General features: G+C 33.6%; 1 protein-coding gene across 1 annotated transcript in view; it reads right to left on the bottom strand.

Moving 5' to 3' along the window:
* Window positions 1-19,589, bottom strand: part of LOC138712078 (sodium-coupled monocarboxylate transporter 2-like) — a 47,496-nt gene extending 27,907 nt beyond the window's left edge. The window contains exons 1-5 of the mRNA XM_069843470.1: window positions 19,462-19,589; window positions 11,515-11,730; window positions 7,546-7,705; window positions 4,991-5,108; window positions 4,653-4,720 (exon numbers count right to left, since the gene is read on the bottom strand). Coding sequence (XP_069699571.1) covers window positions 4,653-4,720; window positions 4,991-5,108; window positions 7,546-7,705; window positions 11,515-11,729 — 561 coding nt within the window. The 5' untranslated portion in view covers window position 11,730; window positions 19,462-19,589. The remainder of the gene's footprint in view (window positions 1-4,652; window positions 4,721-4,990; window positions 5,109-7,545; window positions 7,706-11,514; window positions 11,731-19,461) is intronic.
* Window positions 19,590-21,675: the final 2,086 nt, after the last annotated feature.

Raw genomic sequence — 21,675 nt, 5'->3', positions numbered from 1 at the left:
ACCGAGGCGAGTGGAACCGCGGGCGTTATGTGAACTAACGCGATGCAGTATTATACTTGACTCGGAAACATGACGGCCTCTCTTCTTGGAATTGGTAATCCCTCATAAACCCCCATCCTCTACTCAACCCCTAGCCGCGTGGCAGAAATACAATGGATCCCAGCATTGCCAAATTTAAATCATTGCCTCTACCTGTTGGGTTTCACCCGTTCGCAGTGTCTTTTTAGACATTTGTCGACGTGTTGTTTTATTCCGTTGTGCGCTTCAATATGTCGAAATTATTCCGGCCATGATTAATGAGTGTTGGAGCAGATGATCCGCAGTCAGGCCTCCTGATTCACCTGAAGATCACGACAAGAACAAATAACACCGTCGAAGAAAGCAGAATATCTTAATTGCAGAGGAGCGTAGCTAAGAAAACAAAGTGTTAAAATTGTGTCTACCGTTAGAAATTCTATCCATGGAGTAATTGAAAGTTAAGGCAGTTTGATAAGTACAAATCTTAATCACTTATCATCGGACGCAACCGGCGGAGTTGGTAAAAAAATCTATATGGGGCATATAAATTAAGAATTACGGTTTACCAACTAAAGAGAAAATAAACTAAAACAGAATTCGGTAAGATAGACGATTTTATGCGTGATTTACTTCGTCGAACAGTATGTGAACAGTACGCGAAAGAGATATTGCCAACAGCAAATAAACTTGCGGAAATATTATGACCTGATTTGTACATTATGTTTAAGAATGCAGAAACAATTTCATTCGATTCTATCCAGCACTTTCGGAATTACCAGGAAAAGGGTTTTTAAGGAATATAGTTTGCGAAGAAGAAGAAAAAAAAGCTCATGCCGTTTTCCACTTAATAGCTATTATAGCCAATGCCGCACTTTACATTAAAAATCTTAACTTCAGAACTAATACAGAGGCACTGGCGTAGCTCAGTTGGCTGAGTTGACTGCCGATCCGAAGTTGCACTCGGGCGTGGGTTCAGTTCCCGCTTTGACTGATTTATTTGATTGGGGTTTTTCCGAGGTTTTTCTCAACAGTAAGGCGAATGTCAGGTAATCTATGGCTTCATCTCTCCAAATACCATTTTGCTATCACCAATCCCATCGACACTAAATAACCTAGTAATTGATACAGTGTCGTTAAATAACTAAAAAAAAATTAATACAAGTTGTTTTACCTGAATGAACTTGGTGTAGAAATTTAAATTTTATATTAAGCCTATATTTTACATAATAGAATTTTAAGGTATAAGAAGTGTATATGCCCCCTTAATTAAATCATATTTCGTATCTTATAACGTTCCTTAGGCCTACAGAAAATTTGCATCGAATCAGCAACTAAACTGGCAGAGAAACAAATATATTCTTTTGTGCTTTAATATGATTTTCGTGTTATGAAAAAATGATGTGAAAGGAATACATTTATCCATGACTGGTATCTAAACTGGTCTTTATTTCACCGTCCTTAGCGACCTAAATAATGACATTATTCACAGCAGTGCTTAAAAGTTGTCTACTTACAGCACTTAAATCACTCTCTACATGACAACCAACATATTAGCATTAATTAAAAAGTATATATACGAACTTCTTCGCCAACAACACATTACAAAGAAAAGACCTACAATTTAAAATTAAATTTACATACCAGTAATTAATAAAATATTGTATAGCACACTAGAGTAAACACCCAAAGCGAAGCGGATAAAATCTAATTTTACTCTCTTGTACTATAAAATTATTGTTATTCAATTATCACAGTTTCCGAAAATTTTACCAGCGCAACATCCTTAATTAAGTATAAAATTCTGGAAATTCAATAACATGAGAATTTAACACTTATTATATAATGCTGCATTTGTTTGTTTATTTAGGCAAAACATGTTAGTGAAAATATAAATATAAAGTGTTTTTAAAATAAGTTTGCTCATTTTTATACCAATTTTGCTTTAGTAATTATAAATTAAGATATAAGATAGGCCTAATAGTCTCGCTGAAATTCGCGGTTTCACGTAACACAGTTTGAAAAACGTTCGCAAATCACAATGACTTCAAGAATTGGCAACTCGGCTAAGGGTTTATCCCTTGCGCGTGCCTGCAGTTAACTGGTGAAGGGTATGAGGGAAGGTCGTCATGTTTTCGTGCGTATACGAACGCAGGAGTAGTAGCGCCAAGGCTCCGGGCTGCAGGACTCCACTGGCCTTGGTCGAGTAATGCAAAGAGATAAAGTGAAAATAAAATTTTGTGTGTTGGGCCATTTGTGCGCCGAGCGCCTCAAATATTTAAAAAATGAAATTAAATAAAAATGTTACAACACTAATGGCCTAGAAATATCCCCTGTTCTGGCCTATAGCTGTATTGAACCCCTTCCATATTTTCCTTGATCGTCCAAAATTTCGTCCTCCTGTCTTTATACTCAGTGAGTTATTCATGAAGTGGGAGAAATATTTAAATTTCTGTTTTTTATTTGATTACAATTATGAAATATTGGTTTATGTCTTTGTAGTCATTTTTATTGACTGGTTAGTTACTTATTCGATTAGTTACTTTGTTTCTTTGTCTGAGTAGATGAATCCTTATTTGATAATAAATTGGTATGTTTTATTTTTTATTGTTGGGTTGTTTAGTAACACTTGACATAATTACATTATTGTTATAATAGTTTCTCTTGCGCACTGTTTCTTCTTTTATTGTTTGATTGATTAGTTGTTTCGTTGATTTATTCATTTATCTCATATTATTAATCATATGTTGACAGTTTCTCTGATTTATTTTTAATGTTGGATTGTTTAATGGTTAGTAAGTCTTTTTCTGATTACATTAATATTTTGTTGATCTATTTATCTGGTTTACTGTTTATTGATGTGGTTACTAATTGTTAAATTTCTTCATTTATTCGTTGATTACTTCATTTCTCTGATTATTTAAATGTTTGTTCATTTTTCTATTTATTGTTGGGTTGATTGATTGTTATTGACATTATTAGTTTGTAAATTAATAATTGATTAGTTAGTTTGTCAGGATAAATTAATCTCTTCTTTATAATTTCTCTGCTATTTTGATTATTGTTAAATGGGTGAGTTGTTCCTTTGGTTGGTTAGGTTTTATTTATTAGATAAGCTAATTTTTTATAATTATTCTGACTTTTTATTGCTGTGTTTATTTCTGAGTGATTTCATTGATTTGTACGTTTGTTCGTCTATTGAGCAAATCCTTTGCCGATAGTTTCCCTATGTTATTATTTATTTTTAATTGTATGATTAGTCGGTTGTTCCTTCGTTCGTCTAACTTATTTCTCTGATTAACTGTATTCTTTGATGACATTATCTCTGCTTTATTCTTTATTTTTGTTTGCTTGATTTATTGGTTAGTTGTTTTGATGACTGATTATTTTGTTGATTGATTAGATAAGTCCTTTATTGATAATTTCTCTGGTTTATTGCTCATTATTGGGTTGTTTGTTTAACTACATACATTGTTGTTTACTTAGTTTACTTGATTATTTTATTTCTTTTTTGATAGTTTCCCTGGTTTATTATTTAGTGTTAAATTTGTTCATTGATTAGTTTGTGACTTTGCTGATTTGCATCTTCGTTTGCGTGTGTGTTTCAAATTAGATAAATCTTTGTTGATAGTTTAGTTCATTATCTGGTTGGGTAATATTACTGTAGGTGTTTGGTTGCATAGATGAATTAATTTTCGTTCGGTTCGTGTATGAATGGCTAGTTGTTTGATCTGATGAATTGGTGGTTGCTTAGATGAATAGTTTGATGCGTGTTTCCTCTATTTTGGGTTTGCTTATTTACTGATCTAATAATAATAATAATAATAATAATAATAATAATAATAATTTTACTTGCCGTTAAATCTATTTATTTATTGTCCTATTAAATTTTAATTTATTTTATTCATTGTACTTCCGTAAATTTTTACCATTAGTTTATTCTCACATCTATAGTATAGTGGCTGATTGTTTCATTTTCTTCTTGTATGTAAATTTTTAAGTTATTATATCCTCCTTTCATTAATTAATGCTCTTGTTTTTTATATATTTACTCATACGAGGTTATTGAAATTACATAATTTCATTCAGTTTTTTTATTTTTAAATTTATTCTTTATATGTATTTCACCTTAATCATGTAAACGGCATTATTATATTAGTTTTACTTTTATTTAATTTCAGTATACGTTATTGCTTGTGTAATAATTTTATATCCTTCCTATCCTTGTATAGGTCCTACACATAGACATATTAGTCGAAATCTGCTCCGTCATTATACAAGTTACCAAGATTGTGAGAGTCATTTTCAGTAAGTTATGTAAGTTCGATTTAAATATTTGTTCATACACAAGACTCCTTATAATGTGATTATTACTCGACCAATGTGAACTACCCCAATGCGGTATTACGAATGCAGGAGCAGTAGCGCCACGGCTCCGAAATGCAGGACTCCACTGGCCTCGGTCGAGTAAGTACAATTGAATACAATAAAGGTAAACAATTAAAGCGACATATGCAATTTTATGAAATCAGCTTCGTAATGTTGGTGGCAACTAACCTGTATCAAGTGATCATTTGGAATTATTGCCTTATATTGAGACACAATTTAGGAGCCTAAGAATGACAAGACAGACTTACCAGCATGGTGTAGAATACGCAGATTATCAGGATGACCGGACTTATGATGTGGATGTTCAGACCGCTCACTGAAATAAATTGTCACACACGTGTACATCGCACAGTGTGGAATAATATATTATTTTGGTACTTATTCTTGTTCTTAAGATATTTTCGTGAATACTTATTATTGTTCTCACATTGATTTTCTATTAATTTTTAATACTGATATTAATTTATATTAAAATTGTTTAATGTTTATTAATGTTGAAGATAGTTATGGTGGTCGTTGTGATTGTGGCGCATTAGCAGTAAAACTGTAACTATTGATGTATAGTCAATACAATTGTGGTTCTTACCTTGACTAAATGCCAATGCCGGCACATACGTAACGATGGGGATGTAGAGTATCAGGCCGATTGTCGATAGAACGGACGCCATCACCCGTAATTTAGGGCTGAACCGTAGCTGAAGATACTGTGAAAAGCAAGCAGATAGTGCAATAATACATCGAAAATGAAACTAGTTTGATTGTGTTTGTTTTGGGTTAGAGGGTTAATTAAAACATAGAGTGAATCAAACGTAAGTTAGCGGCATTCTTACCGATCCACGAGGCTGTTTTTTTTTTTTTTTTTTTTTTAACTGACAGAGCGTGGGTTTTCTCGGCCTGTAGTTAGATTTAAACCCGGCAAAGGACACACTGCATGGCTTTCCATTACCGGTTGTTGCACTAAGCCGACAACAGAATTCAACTGGCATTTCACGAGTAGGCCAAAGCCTACATTGTCAATCCCAGTTAGTCAGTTGTCTGAACTCTATTGATAACTGCATATTTTAACTACTTGTTTTTCTTCTTCAGATTCTTGTGCTAATAGTACTGAACAAAATCGCAATTTAATTCTGTTAAACCTTTTCATAAAAATCGCTGTAAGTATAAATATGGCACGGAAACATTTCAAATTCTGGGTGACGTATACTACCTTTCTTACTTCTGGATCCCAGTTAGTCAGTTGTCTGAACTCTATTGATAACAGCATATTTTAACTACTTGTTTTTTTTCTTCAGATTTTTTTGCTATTAGTATTGAACAAAATCACAATTTAACTCTGTTAAACCTTTTCACAAAAATTGCTTTAAGCATAAATATGGCATAGAAACATTTCAAATTCTGGGTGAAGTGTACTACCTTTCTTACTTCTGGATCCCAGTTAGTCAGTTGTCTGAATTCTATTGAAAACTGCATATTTTAACTACTTGTTTTCCTTCTTCAGATTTTTATGCTAAAAGTATTGAACAAAATCTCAATTTAACTCTGTTAAACCTTTACATAAAAATCGCTGTAAGTATAAATATGGCATAGAAACATTTCAAATTCTGGGTGAAGTATACTACCTTTCTCACTTCTGGATCCCAGTTAGTCAGTTGTCTGAATTCTATTGAAAACTGCATGTTTTAACTACTTGTTTTTCTTCTTCAGATTTTGTGCTAAAAGTATTGAACAAAATCGCAATTTAACTCTGTTAAACCTTTACATAAAAATCGCTGTAAGTATAAATATGGCATAGAAACATTTCAAATTCTGGGTGAAGTATACTACCTTTCTCACTTCTGGATCCCAGTTAGTCAGTTGTCTGAATTCTATTGAAAACTGCATGTTTTAACTACTTGTTTTTCTTCTTCAGATTTTGTGCTAAAAGTATTGAACAAAATCGCAATTTAACTCTGTTAAACCTTTTCATAAAAATCGCTGTAAGTATAAATATGGCATAGAAACATTTCAAATTCTGGGTGAAGTATACTACTTTTCTTACTTGAATCAAAATACAATTCAAAATCTGGATCCCAGTTAGTCAGTTGTCTGAAATCTGTTGATAACTGCATATTTTAACTACTTATTTTTCTTCTTCACATTTTTGTGCTATTAATATTGAACAAAATCACAATTGTTCTTTGTTAAACCTTTTCATAAAAATCGCTGTAAGTATAAATATGGCATAGAAACATTTCAAATTCTGGGTGAAGTATCTTACCTCTCTTATTTGAATCAAAATACAATTCAAAATAGGGGAAAATTTATTCGTCATGTTATGGGCTATGACCATTAAATCAGCTCATTAAATAAATCCAGAATTAAGTAAATTTAAAAATATTTTCAGTAAGAGAAAGAAATATTATATCATATCTTTAAATTTGAATTGTCTATTATTTACCTTTCTTCATATATAATCCTCTGATTGAGGTTCTAGCTGATATGTACATCTATTACCAGGCAGTACATCTCGCTTGACGATATGTGTCAGAGGAAGAACAATTTGTTTGAATGCATCTGAAGTCTGACTAGTGTAATATGTAGCTAGTGGGCGATGTATGCAGTGGTGGAGGAAAGGAACTGGCCACTCTACCCAATTATCTTCTGGCCTAGTTGTCTCATAAATAGTACCTTCTTGATATCACTTGTAAGGTTCAGACAGTTGACTAAACAACAACTTCATATATACATTTTTCTTTTACATTTAGTTAGTGTTTTTTACTCAATTATTACATAAATTTTAATTAGGTCCCTTGTCACTTGTAGTATTATATCATAATAACTATAACTGCCATAAGCACGAGTTAAACATATATTTCAAATATATATATTTCAAATATATATATTTTTATTTAAATTTTAAATTTCTTCTTCATCTGGCCTGAGTATATTGATTCGTCTATATACATACACATATACATGGCATTTGCACTAAATCAATATAATACTTTAGAAGAAATGACTTATCGCAGACAATATTAGTTGTGCACAGAACGTATATTACAGTATAAATCTGTAATTGGAACTTCTTCAGAATCACAATAAGGTCCTTTCTAATGCCCGTAATGGGAAAACAACAAGACACTACATATTTATTTTGCTCACCTCATATGTAGAAGTGAGCTGGAGCTCGTAGAACACAGGTAAGTAAAAGAAGTCTGTGATCACACCCAAGGGAAAGATGCTGATGAGTCCCACCCAGTACAGTGTCCCGTAAAGGTAAATTTCTGTTGGGATTCCCATCATCATAATACCTGAGAGCAAGCTGAAAAGAAAAATAGAATTGATTGATTAAATTTGTGAACAATCAGATTTTAAAATTTGAAGATATGCAATGTGCAGTTCTTTGCAGAGTCACAGGGTAGTGAGTAATATTTTTGAAAATGGAAATAATTAATTTGTAAAACAGTTAATATTTGGATTTATTTTTAATTTTGTCTCAGGTTTAATATCTGTGAGCACTTTAATACCATTGAGAGTAACGATATGACGACTCGTTATATCTTCGACAAAATTTGGTGGTAAAAGTAACACCAAGTAATCGCCAAACTGAGCTAGGAATATCTCCTCATATTTGTGTACAATACATCCTGCCCAAGTCCTGAATTTTGTTCAATTCAAATTTTTCCACTCATGAAAAATCATGTATACCCACACTTATTCAGATAATACAATGCTGATTTAAAAGTTTCATGTTCCTTTCAAAAGATCTATGACTTACCGACTTACAAATAACTTTTAGAGAACCCGGAGGTTCATTGCTGCCCTCACATAAACCTGCCATCGGTCCCTATCATGAGCAAGATTAATGCAATCACTACTATCATATTCCACACTCCTCAAATATATTTTTATACTATCCTCTCATCTACGTCTCGGTCTCCCCAAAGGTCTCTTTCCCTCCGGTATTCTAAATAACACTCTACATGCATTTTTGGGTTTGCCCTTACGTGCTACATGCCCTGCGCATCTCAATTGCCTGCATTTAATGTTCATAATTATGTTATGTGATGAATACAATGCGTGTAATTCTCCATTCTCCTGCAACTTCATCCCTCTTAGCCACAATTACTTTCCTAGGCACCTTATTCTCAAATATCTTTAGCCTCTGTTCCTCTCTCAAAGTGAGAGTTCAAGTTTCACAACCACACAGAACAACCCGGAATGTAACTGCTTATAAATTCTAATTTTCAAGGTCTAACTTTTGAAATGACTCTTTAACTTAGCTTACCATTTGAAAACTGCATTGTCTGTAAAAAAGATTGAGAGATACTGGTCACTTTTGTGTAGTATATAAATAAATTAATTTTTTAAAAATTACCACGATCATCTTCATCAACAACTCTTCAAGGATTAGGAGAGCTCTCCTGTTCCAGCCTCACGATTTGAGCCATCTTCTTGCATGTCTTCCTACATCTCTTTAGCCAGAAGGTTCATACACAGAGTGTTTCCGAGATGGTGTTACAAACTTTCAGGGATGATGGCGAAGGGCACATGTATCATTTTTAGATAAGGAACCATGGTCCGGAAATGACTGAGTCGAAAGTTTTAAGCAAAAATAGTTGTGTGGAAATGGAATTGTAATTTGCCACCACGTGCCCTCCTTCCCTTAACCTTTGGAACAGTCATGGAAAGATAGTATGGGCCGGATGTCTTCTACGTGTGTACTTTGACCAGATACAATCTGTGAGCTTGTCTACTGTTCCCATTGGCTCATCCGTATTCGAAAATCAGGTCTGCTTATTCCGCTCTCGTTTACTCCTCCATTTCACTAGGACTGATCGACTGGACACTGCAATTTGTACACATACACTGCTGTCTACAGACGTGCATATCAGGACCACCAGGTCTATTACACATTACGCTATCTGCATTGCTTTAGTGTAGTTTCCTGTCCCCATCTCTCAGACAGCGCACTGAATGAAATACTGTAACTAGACAACGTAAACAACATCAGACGAATACAGTATGTGTAAGATGTACAGATAAATACACATAAATAAGGTGTACAAAGGAATAGAATTATTTAATTTCCACACAAATATTTTTGCTTGTAACTTTCGACTCTGTCATTTCCGGACCAGGGTTCCTTATCTCAAATTGATACATGTGCCCTTCGCCATCATCCCTGAAAGTTTGTAACACCACCTCGGAAACACTCTGTATGTATGTATGTATGTATGTATATATGTATGTATGTATGTATGTATGTATGTATGTAGTGAAATGCGGGTTTTATCCATTCTTAAAAAATGATTTTTCCACTTTTCTTGTACGTTGTAATGTTTCATTCATGGGACATATATTAGAATGTTTTCACATATCTTCATTTTGAATTTGGTACAGTCCAATACACCCTTTTATTATTGAAAGGCATCATATTTTTGCTGCTTGTATAGGATTCTAATCTCTCTTTCTTAAGGAACCATGTTTCAAAACCATGTAATAATACCGGAACAGCCATTGTTTTATAGATGTTTTAGATTTGTTTCCCTTACAGTTTTTATTACTTTTAATGTATTTGCTGCCACCGCACCAATGTGTTGAAATTGACTTGGTTTATGCTTATTCTTTTTCTTCGTTTGTATGTTACAGTTCATCTCAGATAATTAAAATGTTGAAACTTCTTTACTAGTACGTTACCTTATTGTTTAAAAGTATTTTTGATCGTATTCTGTTTTTTCTTCCTTTGATTCCTTAATTCAATGTTAAAATTATAATCTCGGGATAAATTTTGTAATTTATAAATCCTTATTTTTAAGGGGTGAACTATAGTTTACAGCAGTAAAATTTTGGAAATATTCCACATTTTTTTCCTCCATTACTGTATCTTGTACAATAATGAAAATTAGTTTGTGTAAAACACTGTACTTCTGCTATATGAAAAAAATATATATTTATTTTTAAGATTCAAAGAAAAATTATTTATATGTATTTTTTTTCAAAATAAAATTCACTGTGCAGTGATGAAGCGTTTCACTCATGACTAAAAAACTATCCAACATTCGGTGCTGCAATTTTTTGTGTGGATTTATGCATGTCATATTTACAATATGATTGAATTTCACTTCTCTACCTTTGGTATAATGTATGATAAAAAATAAATTCACTTAAAAATTGTCAAATATCACTATTTTCTTTTAACACAAAATAAAAAAAAATCATTTATTAGGGAATGTAGTTGAAAGAGCCTGATATTGTAAACATGAGTTTCAGCAATAAAATAAAAGGAAGAGAACATGAAAAAGTTAACAAGTTTATGAGTTATGAGGGAAACGCTTCATCACTGCACGCACAGTAAACTGCCCCCATAAGTTATTGCATTTTAAAATAATATATATAAATAATATTTTTTAATCGTAAAAGAAAGCTTTTTATTTTTCATATAGCAGGACAGTGTTTGTACATATCAATTTTCATTATTGCACAGGATATAGTTATGAATGAAACAAATGTTGAATATTTCCAAAAAATTGTATTGTTATAAGCTGTACCTAACCCCTTAATTTATTGTTTTTATTTTGAATTTATATCACATCATATGCAAAAATTATCATATTAAGTGTATTATTTTAACTGACAATTTCAAACGGAGCTTAATTATATTTTGTAATGTTAACTGCTTAATTAATCCTTGTTATTATATTTAAGGCCACTTGTATTAGATTATTATTATCATTATTATTATTATTATTATTATTATTATTTCATTAGAGCATGATTACTATTTGGAGATGGCAGCAATTTGTTACTGGCAAGCTATAAAGGAACTTCCTTAAGCTATCCAAATTTATATTCTGTTTAATAATCGAATACTTTAACTTAACTGTTTATAATTACAAGATGGGTCATAACTTTCGAGTTCATTTCCACCGCACGTTAACACAATTAACTTTGCATCTTCTACGAACTCCACATTATTTTTAATATCTTTATGCAGATCTGAGGTATGGGGAATGCAAATAATAATTCAAATACAACGGATAGCATAACGAAAATTTAAATTGTAAACAATTCAATTATCGAACGCTTATGGAATTTTATTGAATCATGAAGCATTTCCTGTTTAATTACCTCGACATAAGAGAGACAGCCACTGGCGCCGTACTCATCTTCTTCCCCCCATGGAGGTACTCCTTTGGGGTGTCTTCTTTCTTACCCCAAAATCCGAAGTATATTCCAATCAATATAGACAAAGTCAACATAAGTGTGAACAGGGTGAAGTCCAACCATCCGAATTGTAGCATTTTATTTGCTACTGTTTCGAAGACAGTGGAGTTGACGTCCATCCTGAAAAGGAAGGTTGAAAAGTTATTATTTCATGGAAAATACAAATCTGACAGGAAAATGGGAACTGATACTAAGTAGAATATGATGTTCTAGAAGTGCAGTACGAGTTCCGTTGTATCGTATACATCAGGCGTTTTCAGCTACTGCCTCGTGACGTCACACGTCTCTACTCTTGAGCTTCTTGAGAGGGAAAGCATAGCTATAAGAGCAAAGTAGGCGAAGTGGCAGTAGAAGGGATGGAAATGTTTGAATAACGGAGACAACATCGATATCCTTCAAGTGTTCTATTGGCTTTGCTCCGAGAGGGAAAACGCTCTTCGACGTCACAGGTTGGCCAGTTGGAAATGAGTGGTATACATCTTCTCAGTAATTAGACTTAATGAGAATATGGTACACTGTTCAAATACCTAATGAATGGAGACAAGGAATTATAATGCCAATTTTTAAAAACGGCGACAGGAAAGATTGTAATAACTATAGAGCAATTTTAGCTTATTAAACACAGGATATAAAATGTTGGCTAAAATTTTGACTAGGCGGTTAAATGTAATTTCTGAACACATGCTAGCAGAAGAACAGCACGGACTTAGGAAGGAAGATCCTCTACTGATTGTCGGTTCTACAACTTATACAGAAGAGAAGAGAATTTAATTTAGAGGCCCATATGCTATTTATAGAGTATGTTAAGGCTTTCGATGAGGTACTCCGTGAGAATTTATGGTACATTATGGGAAATAAAATATATTCCCTTCATTTCATATCAATGATAAAGGCGGTATTTAAAGACACGGTCATCAGCATTGACAGAGGGATGCACAAATGCTCTGAAATAGAAACAGTTAATTTAGGAGTAAGACAGGGTTGTCCACTGTTGCCCACACTATTTAATATATACATAGACGCGGCTGTAGTAGATTGGCAAGCTCACCTAAGACATCATTTTAAGGTAGGTAAAACAATTTTAGATACAGTTTTATTTGCTGATGACCAAGTCATTTTTGAAGAAACCGAAGACATCAGCTTATCAGCTTAACAAAATAATGTCACAATATAATTTAGAAACTTCAACTGATAAAACAAAATGCATAGCTTTTCAAGGTAAATACAGCATAAGATGAAAAATAATAGGCTAATAAATAATAAAGCCATTGAACAGGTTCGAAGTTTTAATTATCTAGGATGCGAAATTTCATCTATCCATCAAGGAGATATTGAACATAAAGTACACAAGTTTCAGAACTTGTGCGGAACGATCAAAAGAACATTGAAAAATAAAGTTAGAAAGGAAACATTACTTAAATTCTACAAAACAATGGCTTTACCTGTATTAATGTATGGATCAGAAAATTGAACCATGAATACCAAAGATAAGAGAATGGATGAAATATCGGAAAAGAAATTCTTACGTTAGCTAGCTGGATATACTCTAAGAGACCAAGTACGGAATGATGTCATACGAGATAAGCTGCATATATCTGACTTTGTATGATTCGAGAAAATAAAATAAAAAATACTTCCAACGTATACAAAGAATGACACTATCAAGACCAGCTACATGCCTTTACAAATACAAACCAAAAGGAACACGAAGTATTGGCCGACCACGACTACGATGGGAAGACGACCTCTGAGTCGGAACGGATCGGAATCGGTCCACCTTGAAGTAGATGATGATGATGATAATGAGAATATTCACTGAAAAGATATGCGGTTTTCAAATGATACGAATACTAGAACGTTGGAGAAACAACGTAAAGTACGAGCTTTCTGCCTGCAGACTTGTCTTCATTGTTAATACCTGGCTTCGAGACTTCGGACCCGATAGAGCAGTTCAGTGGGAAATCCGCATAACGGCGTTCTGAGTATAGTGGTAAAGCGTACAGTGGGTGGGGGTACTGTAGAATGAATGCCTAGAAATACACAAAGGAAAACGCTCTGGATTTGAAGGTATTGACGAGTAATTTGGTTTTCATACAAATATATTTTCAAACTGTGTCTGAAACTATTACACGGTTAGAAAAGTCAGAGCAAGAGATGCCAGAAGCCCTCAAATTAATTTAGAAAATGTTGCAGAGAATTAATGAGACATCAAGTACACCGGTTACTGAACGTGCAAAATGGAAGTGGAAATCAATTTTATGTAAAAATAACGGATATGGATCACTGTGTATTATAAACAGCAAATTAGTGGATATAGAGTCACCTCAGAATAAAGGACTGTCTCTTATAGACTGCAATGATGTTAGGTTTTTTCGTCATGTGATGTAGAGCGCAGTTTTTCACAGTACAATTTATGTTTGGCAGATAACTGAAAAAGATTTACGTTTGAGACACTGAAAATGTATCTTGTAGTATACTGTATTGCAATTCAGTACTGTAACCGCACTTCCTAAAGACGACCAATAGGATAAATGAAGAAATTAAAATTGCTACATGTTTATTTCCACCATTAACACTGTGTATAATTAAAAACAAATACTTATAAAAGGCAGGAAAATAAATGCTTTTCACATTCTTTTGACATTGTCATTGTGTAATGTATATTTACTTTCAGAATGTACATATGTGTGTGTTTCCCCATACCACCGTACTCTATTCTAAACAGCAGCGTTGTTACCTCAACACATCTCTACCTTTCGCTACCTGCAGCGAGTCAACAACCTATAGTGCATGCACAGTAAACTTATTGTATCGGGTCCCAAGTCTCGAAGCCTGGTTATTACAAATGAAAATGTGGAGAGAACTCATTACTTAGTGATCGAAAGTAGAATGATTTTCTTCGTAACGTGTCCAGCAGGCAGGTTCCCTTTTCAATGTGTAGCTACTAAACGTTAAATACTCATATTTAACACACGTTATCAAGCAAGTTAAGACGAATATATATATATATATATATATATATATATATATATATTTGTTTATTACGTAACATCGGCCCATTATCTGTACTGGACTCTAGACCTAAATCACCCCGGTCAACGCCAATTTGTTTTTCTCCTGTGTGAGAGAGCGGTCGGATCTCCCCACAAAACACGAGCTCTACGACCTGTAATAATGCAGGAAAATGTGTATATGCAGCAATAAATATATCTATATATTATGTGATATTTGTCATCTAGTCTGCTGTCAAAAAATCTTAGGGCCCTATCCATAGACATCACGCTAGCCCATGCTACGAGCGTTCTAAACTAGCCCCGGTTATAGCCAGGTTACTTTTATAGGATTCAGAGACACCGATTAATCAGTGGCTACGTTAGTCGGCGTATTACCTTTGCAAAATGTTACACGATGCTGAAAATGCTACTGCTCATGTGCAGACTGGCAATTGTCATGCTCAGATGCAAGCGATTCTGGATCGTTTCTGTTTATATCTGAGGTTATTGGCGATATTAAACTACAATAAACTATTTGTTTTTTCTTCTGTGGTAAAAAAAAGCAAGAAATATACATGGAAGCGTGCGGGAATTCGACTACACAAGAAAAAATGTCCAAAATGTAAGTAGAAATATTATAATACTAAAATTTACGTCGTCATATTTTCTAAATATGTCCAATCTCGGTAGGTACGTCTTCCTCCTACGTCTCACATCACGAATTTTACGTACATAACCCACATTCATTGCATCATAATCAGCCATCTTGCTTAGCTAGTCGGCCTCTAAACTACCCTACCGACGGGGGCTAAAATTTAGCAGGCCAAACCCCTCTTAGTACACGTATTATCGCTAACACTAGATTATGAATACGAAAAACGTTAGTTCGCTGATCATCCACCGGAAGTAGCTATTTAACCCACTCTAAGAATGTCTATGAATAGGGCCCTTAAAGTTAGAATTTATAAAACAGTTATATTACCTGTTGTTCTGCATGGTTGTCAAACTTGGACTCTCACTTTGAGAGAGGAACAGATATTAACTCTGGAATATTAACCCCATTCCTTCAATACAAAAACACTAAGCCTCGTAAAATTTACGACAGTTTATGTCCATTAAAACACATTACAATTGCCTCACAATAGTTTATGTTTACGGATAACAGTTTATCTTGCCCAACTTACAACAGTCTATCTTGCTTCATAACAGTTTATCTTGCTGACTTGCAACATTCTATCTTGCCTCACAACAATTCGTGTAGACATTGTCTCGATGTTCTTTGCAGTACTCACGGCGACATTCATTGCATTATATTGTTGTCATTTTTCTTTTTTTAAAAAGGGCAGATGTAACAAACCGTTCCCTTGCCAGTGGTATGCGGTTCTTGCCTTTGTGAGGGTGATTGTTTCGGGAGAACATTCTGTATCTTTAACCGAAGGTGTGTTTGTAAACTGGGCGTCTGCAGTCTCTTCGACATCCACGCCATGGTGAGTTCTTCTGACAGGTATACGAGGAAATCTTTTCTTGAAAATTTGTTTGCTTCTAGGCGCTGATTATTGTGACTATGGAAACCTACGAATTCACAAATCCAACAGTGACCATACCATAAAACACACATAATGGCCATCGCCTCGTTTTCCGGCTACAAGAATAGGTGCTGTACATCTGGTCGTGTACGTCCACTCCATATTTGGTAGCATTATAATCCTTTATTATATCTAGTTTCTTACTATAGTTACTGATAGTATGCTGATCATGAGCATTTTGCAATTCATTATGGTTTTCAGATAAATCTATTCAATACGATAAATTTATTTTAAATGCTCAATCAATATGATTGATCTATTTGCAAATTTTATTATTTGCTATTACATCTTAAATAGATATGAACGTTTTCGCCTGTACGACATCATCAGATATTTAAAAATTGACGAAATCTAAACTTAATTCATTGAATTGTACAAAGTGTCTGGACACAAAGTATAGGCTAATATTTTATAAATTTTATCTTTACAATAAGTGGTATTTAACAAACAACGTAATATGAGTTATATGTATATATTCACATCCACAAACTTAATTTTCATACTTTATTTTCGGCAAACAAATTATATAAATTCAAAATTGAACATTTCTACCAATAAGTTTTCCACTGCATAAAACTCATGATAAAATCAATCAATTTTGTTATGCATATTACTTTGCAAATAGATAAATCATATTGATTAAGCATTTAAAATAAATTAATTACCACGAGCAGTTGTCGTTAACACAACCATTTTATTTGCTACTACTTTGTATGAAACCGGAGTTTTTTCGTGGTCAAAGCAAAACATAGAATTGCCAACTTTTGTATTTTTTGTCGATAGTAGCTCGATTTTTTTTTTTTTGCGTTTGTTGGTGCGTAGGTGGGAGGGTGGGTGGATGAATGGATGAACGGACGGACGGACGGACGGACGGATGGATGGATGGATGGATGGATGGACAGATGTCCTTAAAATTCAAACGTTGTAAGACAAGTCACAGTTTTAAAGTACTAACAATATAAAATTTGACTAAAAATCAAGTAAAAACATTATTAAATATACATTACCGTATACTAAAACATTTCCAACACTATTATTATCATACGGACATAGAGTAACTAAATATTCTTTCACCATTTTCCTAAATAATCTCTCTTTGATTTGTTTCTTATTTTCAGATAGATTGTTAAACAATTTTAAACCTAGGACCATGCGTGATTTATTGTACATAGGCAAATTATATTTTGGTGTTACATACATGCTACAGTTTCTTGTATTATAACCATGACATTCCCCACTGGAATTGTTACATAAATGCTACAGTTTCTTGTATTATAACCATGACATTCCCCACTGGAATTGTAATCAGTGATGTTGCTACATACACATCCAGTCAAACTTAAAGTGTACACACAATAAACTGTCAAAATGTTGTAATATTTAAAATAGTCTCTACACGAACTCCTAGGTGCTATTTTGTTTCTGCGTCATGCTTCTGGAATTAATGACCAGAGAGAATATTGCAGATTCAAGTCTCCGACATTTAAGTAGGAGTCGCTTAGTTTTAGCAGATGAGACGTACAAAACCGTACAACGCATAGTCTTTTCAGTTATATACCCTACATGAGGAGGTAAATTGATACATACTTCCTCTTGTCTAATATTTATGTTCACGGAAAACAGGACAAACTTACACGACTATATTTAGGGAAGTGGAAACATTGTGTGTTACATCTAATCTTCACTTAGAACCTTAGTAGTACTAGCAACGAGCCTATAATGAAGATAATTAAGAAGCGAGTATGGATATTTATGAAACGAGCGCAAGCTCGTTTCATAATTTTCATATAGTTTCTTAATTACCATTATAGGTGAGTTTCATACGACTTTTTATGCTCGACCATATTTATAACTTGATATTATTAATTTTCTTTGTATCTGACCTTGACCAATGTCCCGTATATTGTGAGATGTGCGCAGACGCGAAAGTATTGATTTTTTCCGAGGAACAGATGTTCACGTTGACCTTGCTAGGCCATAAGAACCTACAGAGATAACATTAAAATTAAATAAGACATTGAAAAACGAGATGACAAATTGAATTTATTTGAATATTATTTACAATTAACGCTAATTATTATAGTAACAGAACATAACCTTTTGCGACAGTATTGGATTTGCAGCCTCCGTGACTTTTCGCTAATTCTCTTTCGATTGCATATCCGAGAATAATCGATATTTGCGGTTTTATAACTGTAGAAAGCTGACCCTCATTGGCTGAACAGTTGTAACCTGAGTCGTCATTGGCTGAAAGACCTGACCTTTAATGAGTAGGTGTACTTTAATGACATACATTAAAGGTCTGCTACAAGGTGCATAATTACTACATTTCGGCTTGGTCGAGCATAAATAATCTTAATGTATTTTGAACGAGCAGCAGTGAATGTAGCATTTACAGTTTTTCCACATGCAGCTGTAAAGGGATTGTTATTCCACTTCAAAATACCCGGCACAAAGTTGTCAGTGTCGGTTAAAGAGATTCTTATCTTAACAATGATATTGTAAGAAATGAAGTGCGACTCTTAATGGCACTGCCGTTTGTCCCCTTAATGATCTCATTGAAGTCTGCGAAGGTATCTACGCTATCATCTCAGAAGAAGTAATTGAAGTGGCAGGGTGTATAGATTACAATTATTTAGAGGTAGACCAGCTCGTGGAAGACGATGTGCAGTCGACCCTTATTTACACCACCGACATGAAACGTGTATAACCACGTTCAAGAAGGCTTGCATAGGACTACAACACAGTTGAAGGCCAGCACAGTAAATTTCAGCGAATGATTATATCTCACCATGTTTCAGTATAGAGATTCATCGAGACGATACAGCAAGACCAACGAGATAATGATTTGTTAATTACTCAGTTATTAGCTGGACATAGAATAATAAAACACCCTATCAAAAAATCTTATACAATGAACTTTCAACAGGAGGATAAACTACAATACACATAATATAAGGAAAACCACAATATACGTACGAACCTTAGAGCTTTGTCATACAGATTGACGCTGTATACTGAAAATGTTATAGAAAATGAAAATTGAATTGTGGACCATAAAATATGTAAACATCATTATGTAGACAAATAAAAGAGTAAAAATTATTTGTGTAAACATTTGCTATTAGATATTTTTGTATGGGACTAAAAAACCTAGACATTCTGTCTGTAGACATTATTTTTGTAGACAAAGTGACTGTGAATCAATAGAATAATTTCTTAAAACTCTGAAGGAGAAGATGAGTGGACAATGACGAATATTATGGACTTACCTGATTGAGGTTTGCACTAAAAGCTTTTACAAGTAGGCCTAATATAATATGAAAGTAAATCGAAACGAGTTCTCTTTCATAAGACGCTAACTAGGTAACTAAAGTGTTTTGGGTGACTTTCTTCTTTTTTATGGGTCGCAAAACACGATATAAGTAGTGTAACTGTCCTTGCTAGCGCTTTGAATCCCACGGATTATGTCTCTTACGCTACAAAGATGATGCAGCTAGAAACTACAGAACATTTTGCGAAGCTTCGTCAACAAAAATGATGTTATGTAGGTATCTTGAAGCAGATTGTTCACCTTAATTAAAAACTCAAACATTCCAAGACATTTTAATTAGATTTTGTACTTCGTATATAAGCTCCATTTTAACCTACTATATCAATATGCAATATATGTATGTATGTAGGTTACTTTGCGACGCTTTATCAGCATCTTAATTAATGTAGCGTCTGAATGAGGTGAAGGTGATAATGCCGGTGAAATGAGTCCGGGGTCCAGCACCGAAAGTTACACAGCATTTGCTCATATTGGGTTGAGGGAAAACCCCATAAAACCCTCAACCAGGTAACCAGGTATGTATGTATGTATGTATGTATGTATGTATGTATGTATGTATGTATGTATGTATGTATGTATGTATGTATGTATGTATGTATGCATGTATGTATGTATGTATGTATGTATGTATGTATGTATGTATGTATGTATGCATGTTTGTATTCATTCATAGTTTTCTGTCAAAGGGCAGGTCTTTATCTGCAAATCCAGCATTCTCCAGTCTCCTATTTTGTGCCTTCCTTTTAGTCTCCGCATATGATCCATATATCTTAATTTCGTCTATCATCTGATATCTTCTTCTGCCCCGAACTCTTCTCCCGTTCACAATTCCTTCCAGTGCATCCTTCAGTACGTAGTTTCTTCTCAACCAGTGGCCCTCCAATTCCTTTTTCTCTCCCTGATCAGTTTCAGCATTATTATTCCTTCACTCACTCCTTCCAACACAGCTTCATATTCATATTTCAAGTTTTTCTGTTCGCTATTCTTCACTTCGTCGTAATGGCCATGTTTCTGTCCATACAATGCTACACTCCACACAAAGCACGTCACTAATATATATATATATATATATGTGTGTGTGTGTGTGTGTGTGTGTTTGTGTATGTGTGTGTTTGTGTATATGTATGTATGTATGTATGTATGTATGTATGTATGTATGTATGTATGTATGTATTAGATTATTACAAATAGAAAGCAGGGGGGGAAAGAAGACATAGAAAGTAAGAAAATGAAAGACACATTAAAACTCGAAATTACAAGAATTAAACGATAAAGAAATTTAATATTGAAATAATAAAAGAATGAAGAAGAGAACCTGAAGAAGAAACTGAGGAACATGAGTATAGAAAACAGAATGATAAATATCAATAATTATGTTATGTATTATTCGTGGTTATAAACTAAAAGCCGAAATTTCAGCGTCTTTAGCTGCGTAGGAAAAATGCGCTGTAGTTCTTAATAGCTTTGTTGCGAACTCTGCAGTCCATTATGATTTCTCTCTCTTTTTTTCGATGTTTAATTTTATTGCTTCTGCAGTACTATCCTATCGAACAAATTTAATCTTACTACACAAGTGGTAACACTATCTTAGCTTATCTTAAATCAGGATTGGAAACAAATCACTAAATTTTAATTTTCATCAAACTTAAACATGATTTAACTCATCAAAACTGACCAAAATGTGAGAAATTAATACTTGATTATAACAATCACGAGAAATAAATAATGAAATAGAATTTTGTTTCTCGCCGTAGCTTCATGATGATACCACGGGCTAGTGAGCGATAGTTCGAGTCCTCAACAGGGAGAAATTTAATCTAATATCTATAATTGCACGAAAGTTGATTATTATTATTATTATTATTATTATTATCATTATTATTATTATTATTATTATTATTATTATTATTATTACAATGGTTATTGATTTAATAATAATAGTAATGCATACATAAGATATTATTCAATAAGGGAAAACAAGAATTGATATGGAAGAAGAAATATAAAATAATGCAATAATTATCAACAATTATAATAAAATAAATATGTCAGCTTCTTATAGCCTACAGTTTGTGATCAGTGGTATGCGTACTGTTTGACACAACCCCGCGTAACTTACGGGTTGGCTTAGCATAGATTGAATACCACTGCT

Source organism: Periplaneta americana, chromosome 13 (genome assembly GCF_040183065.1).
Source record: "Periplaneta americana isolate PAMFEO1 chromosome 13, P.americana_PAMFEO1_priV1, whole genome shotgun sequence".
In the NCBI taxonomy this organism is placed as follows: domain Eukaryota; kingdom Metazoa; phylum Arthropoda; class Insecta; order Blattodea; family Blattidae; genus Periplaneta; species Periplaneta americana.
The sequence above is the reverse complement of the archived record's forward strand: the minus strand, read 5'-3'. Positions and strand labels throughout refer to the sequence as shown.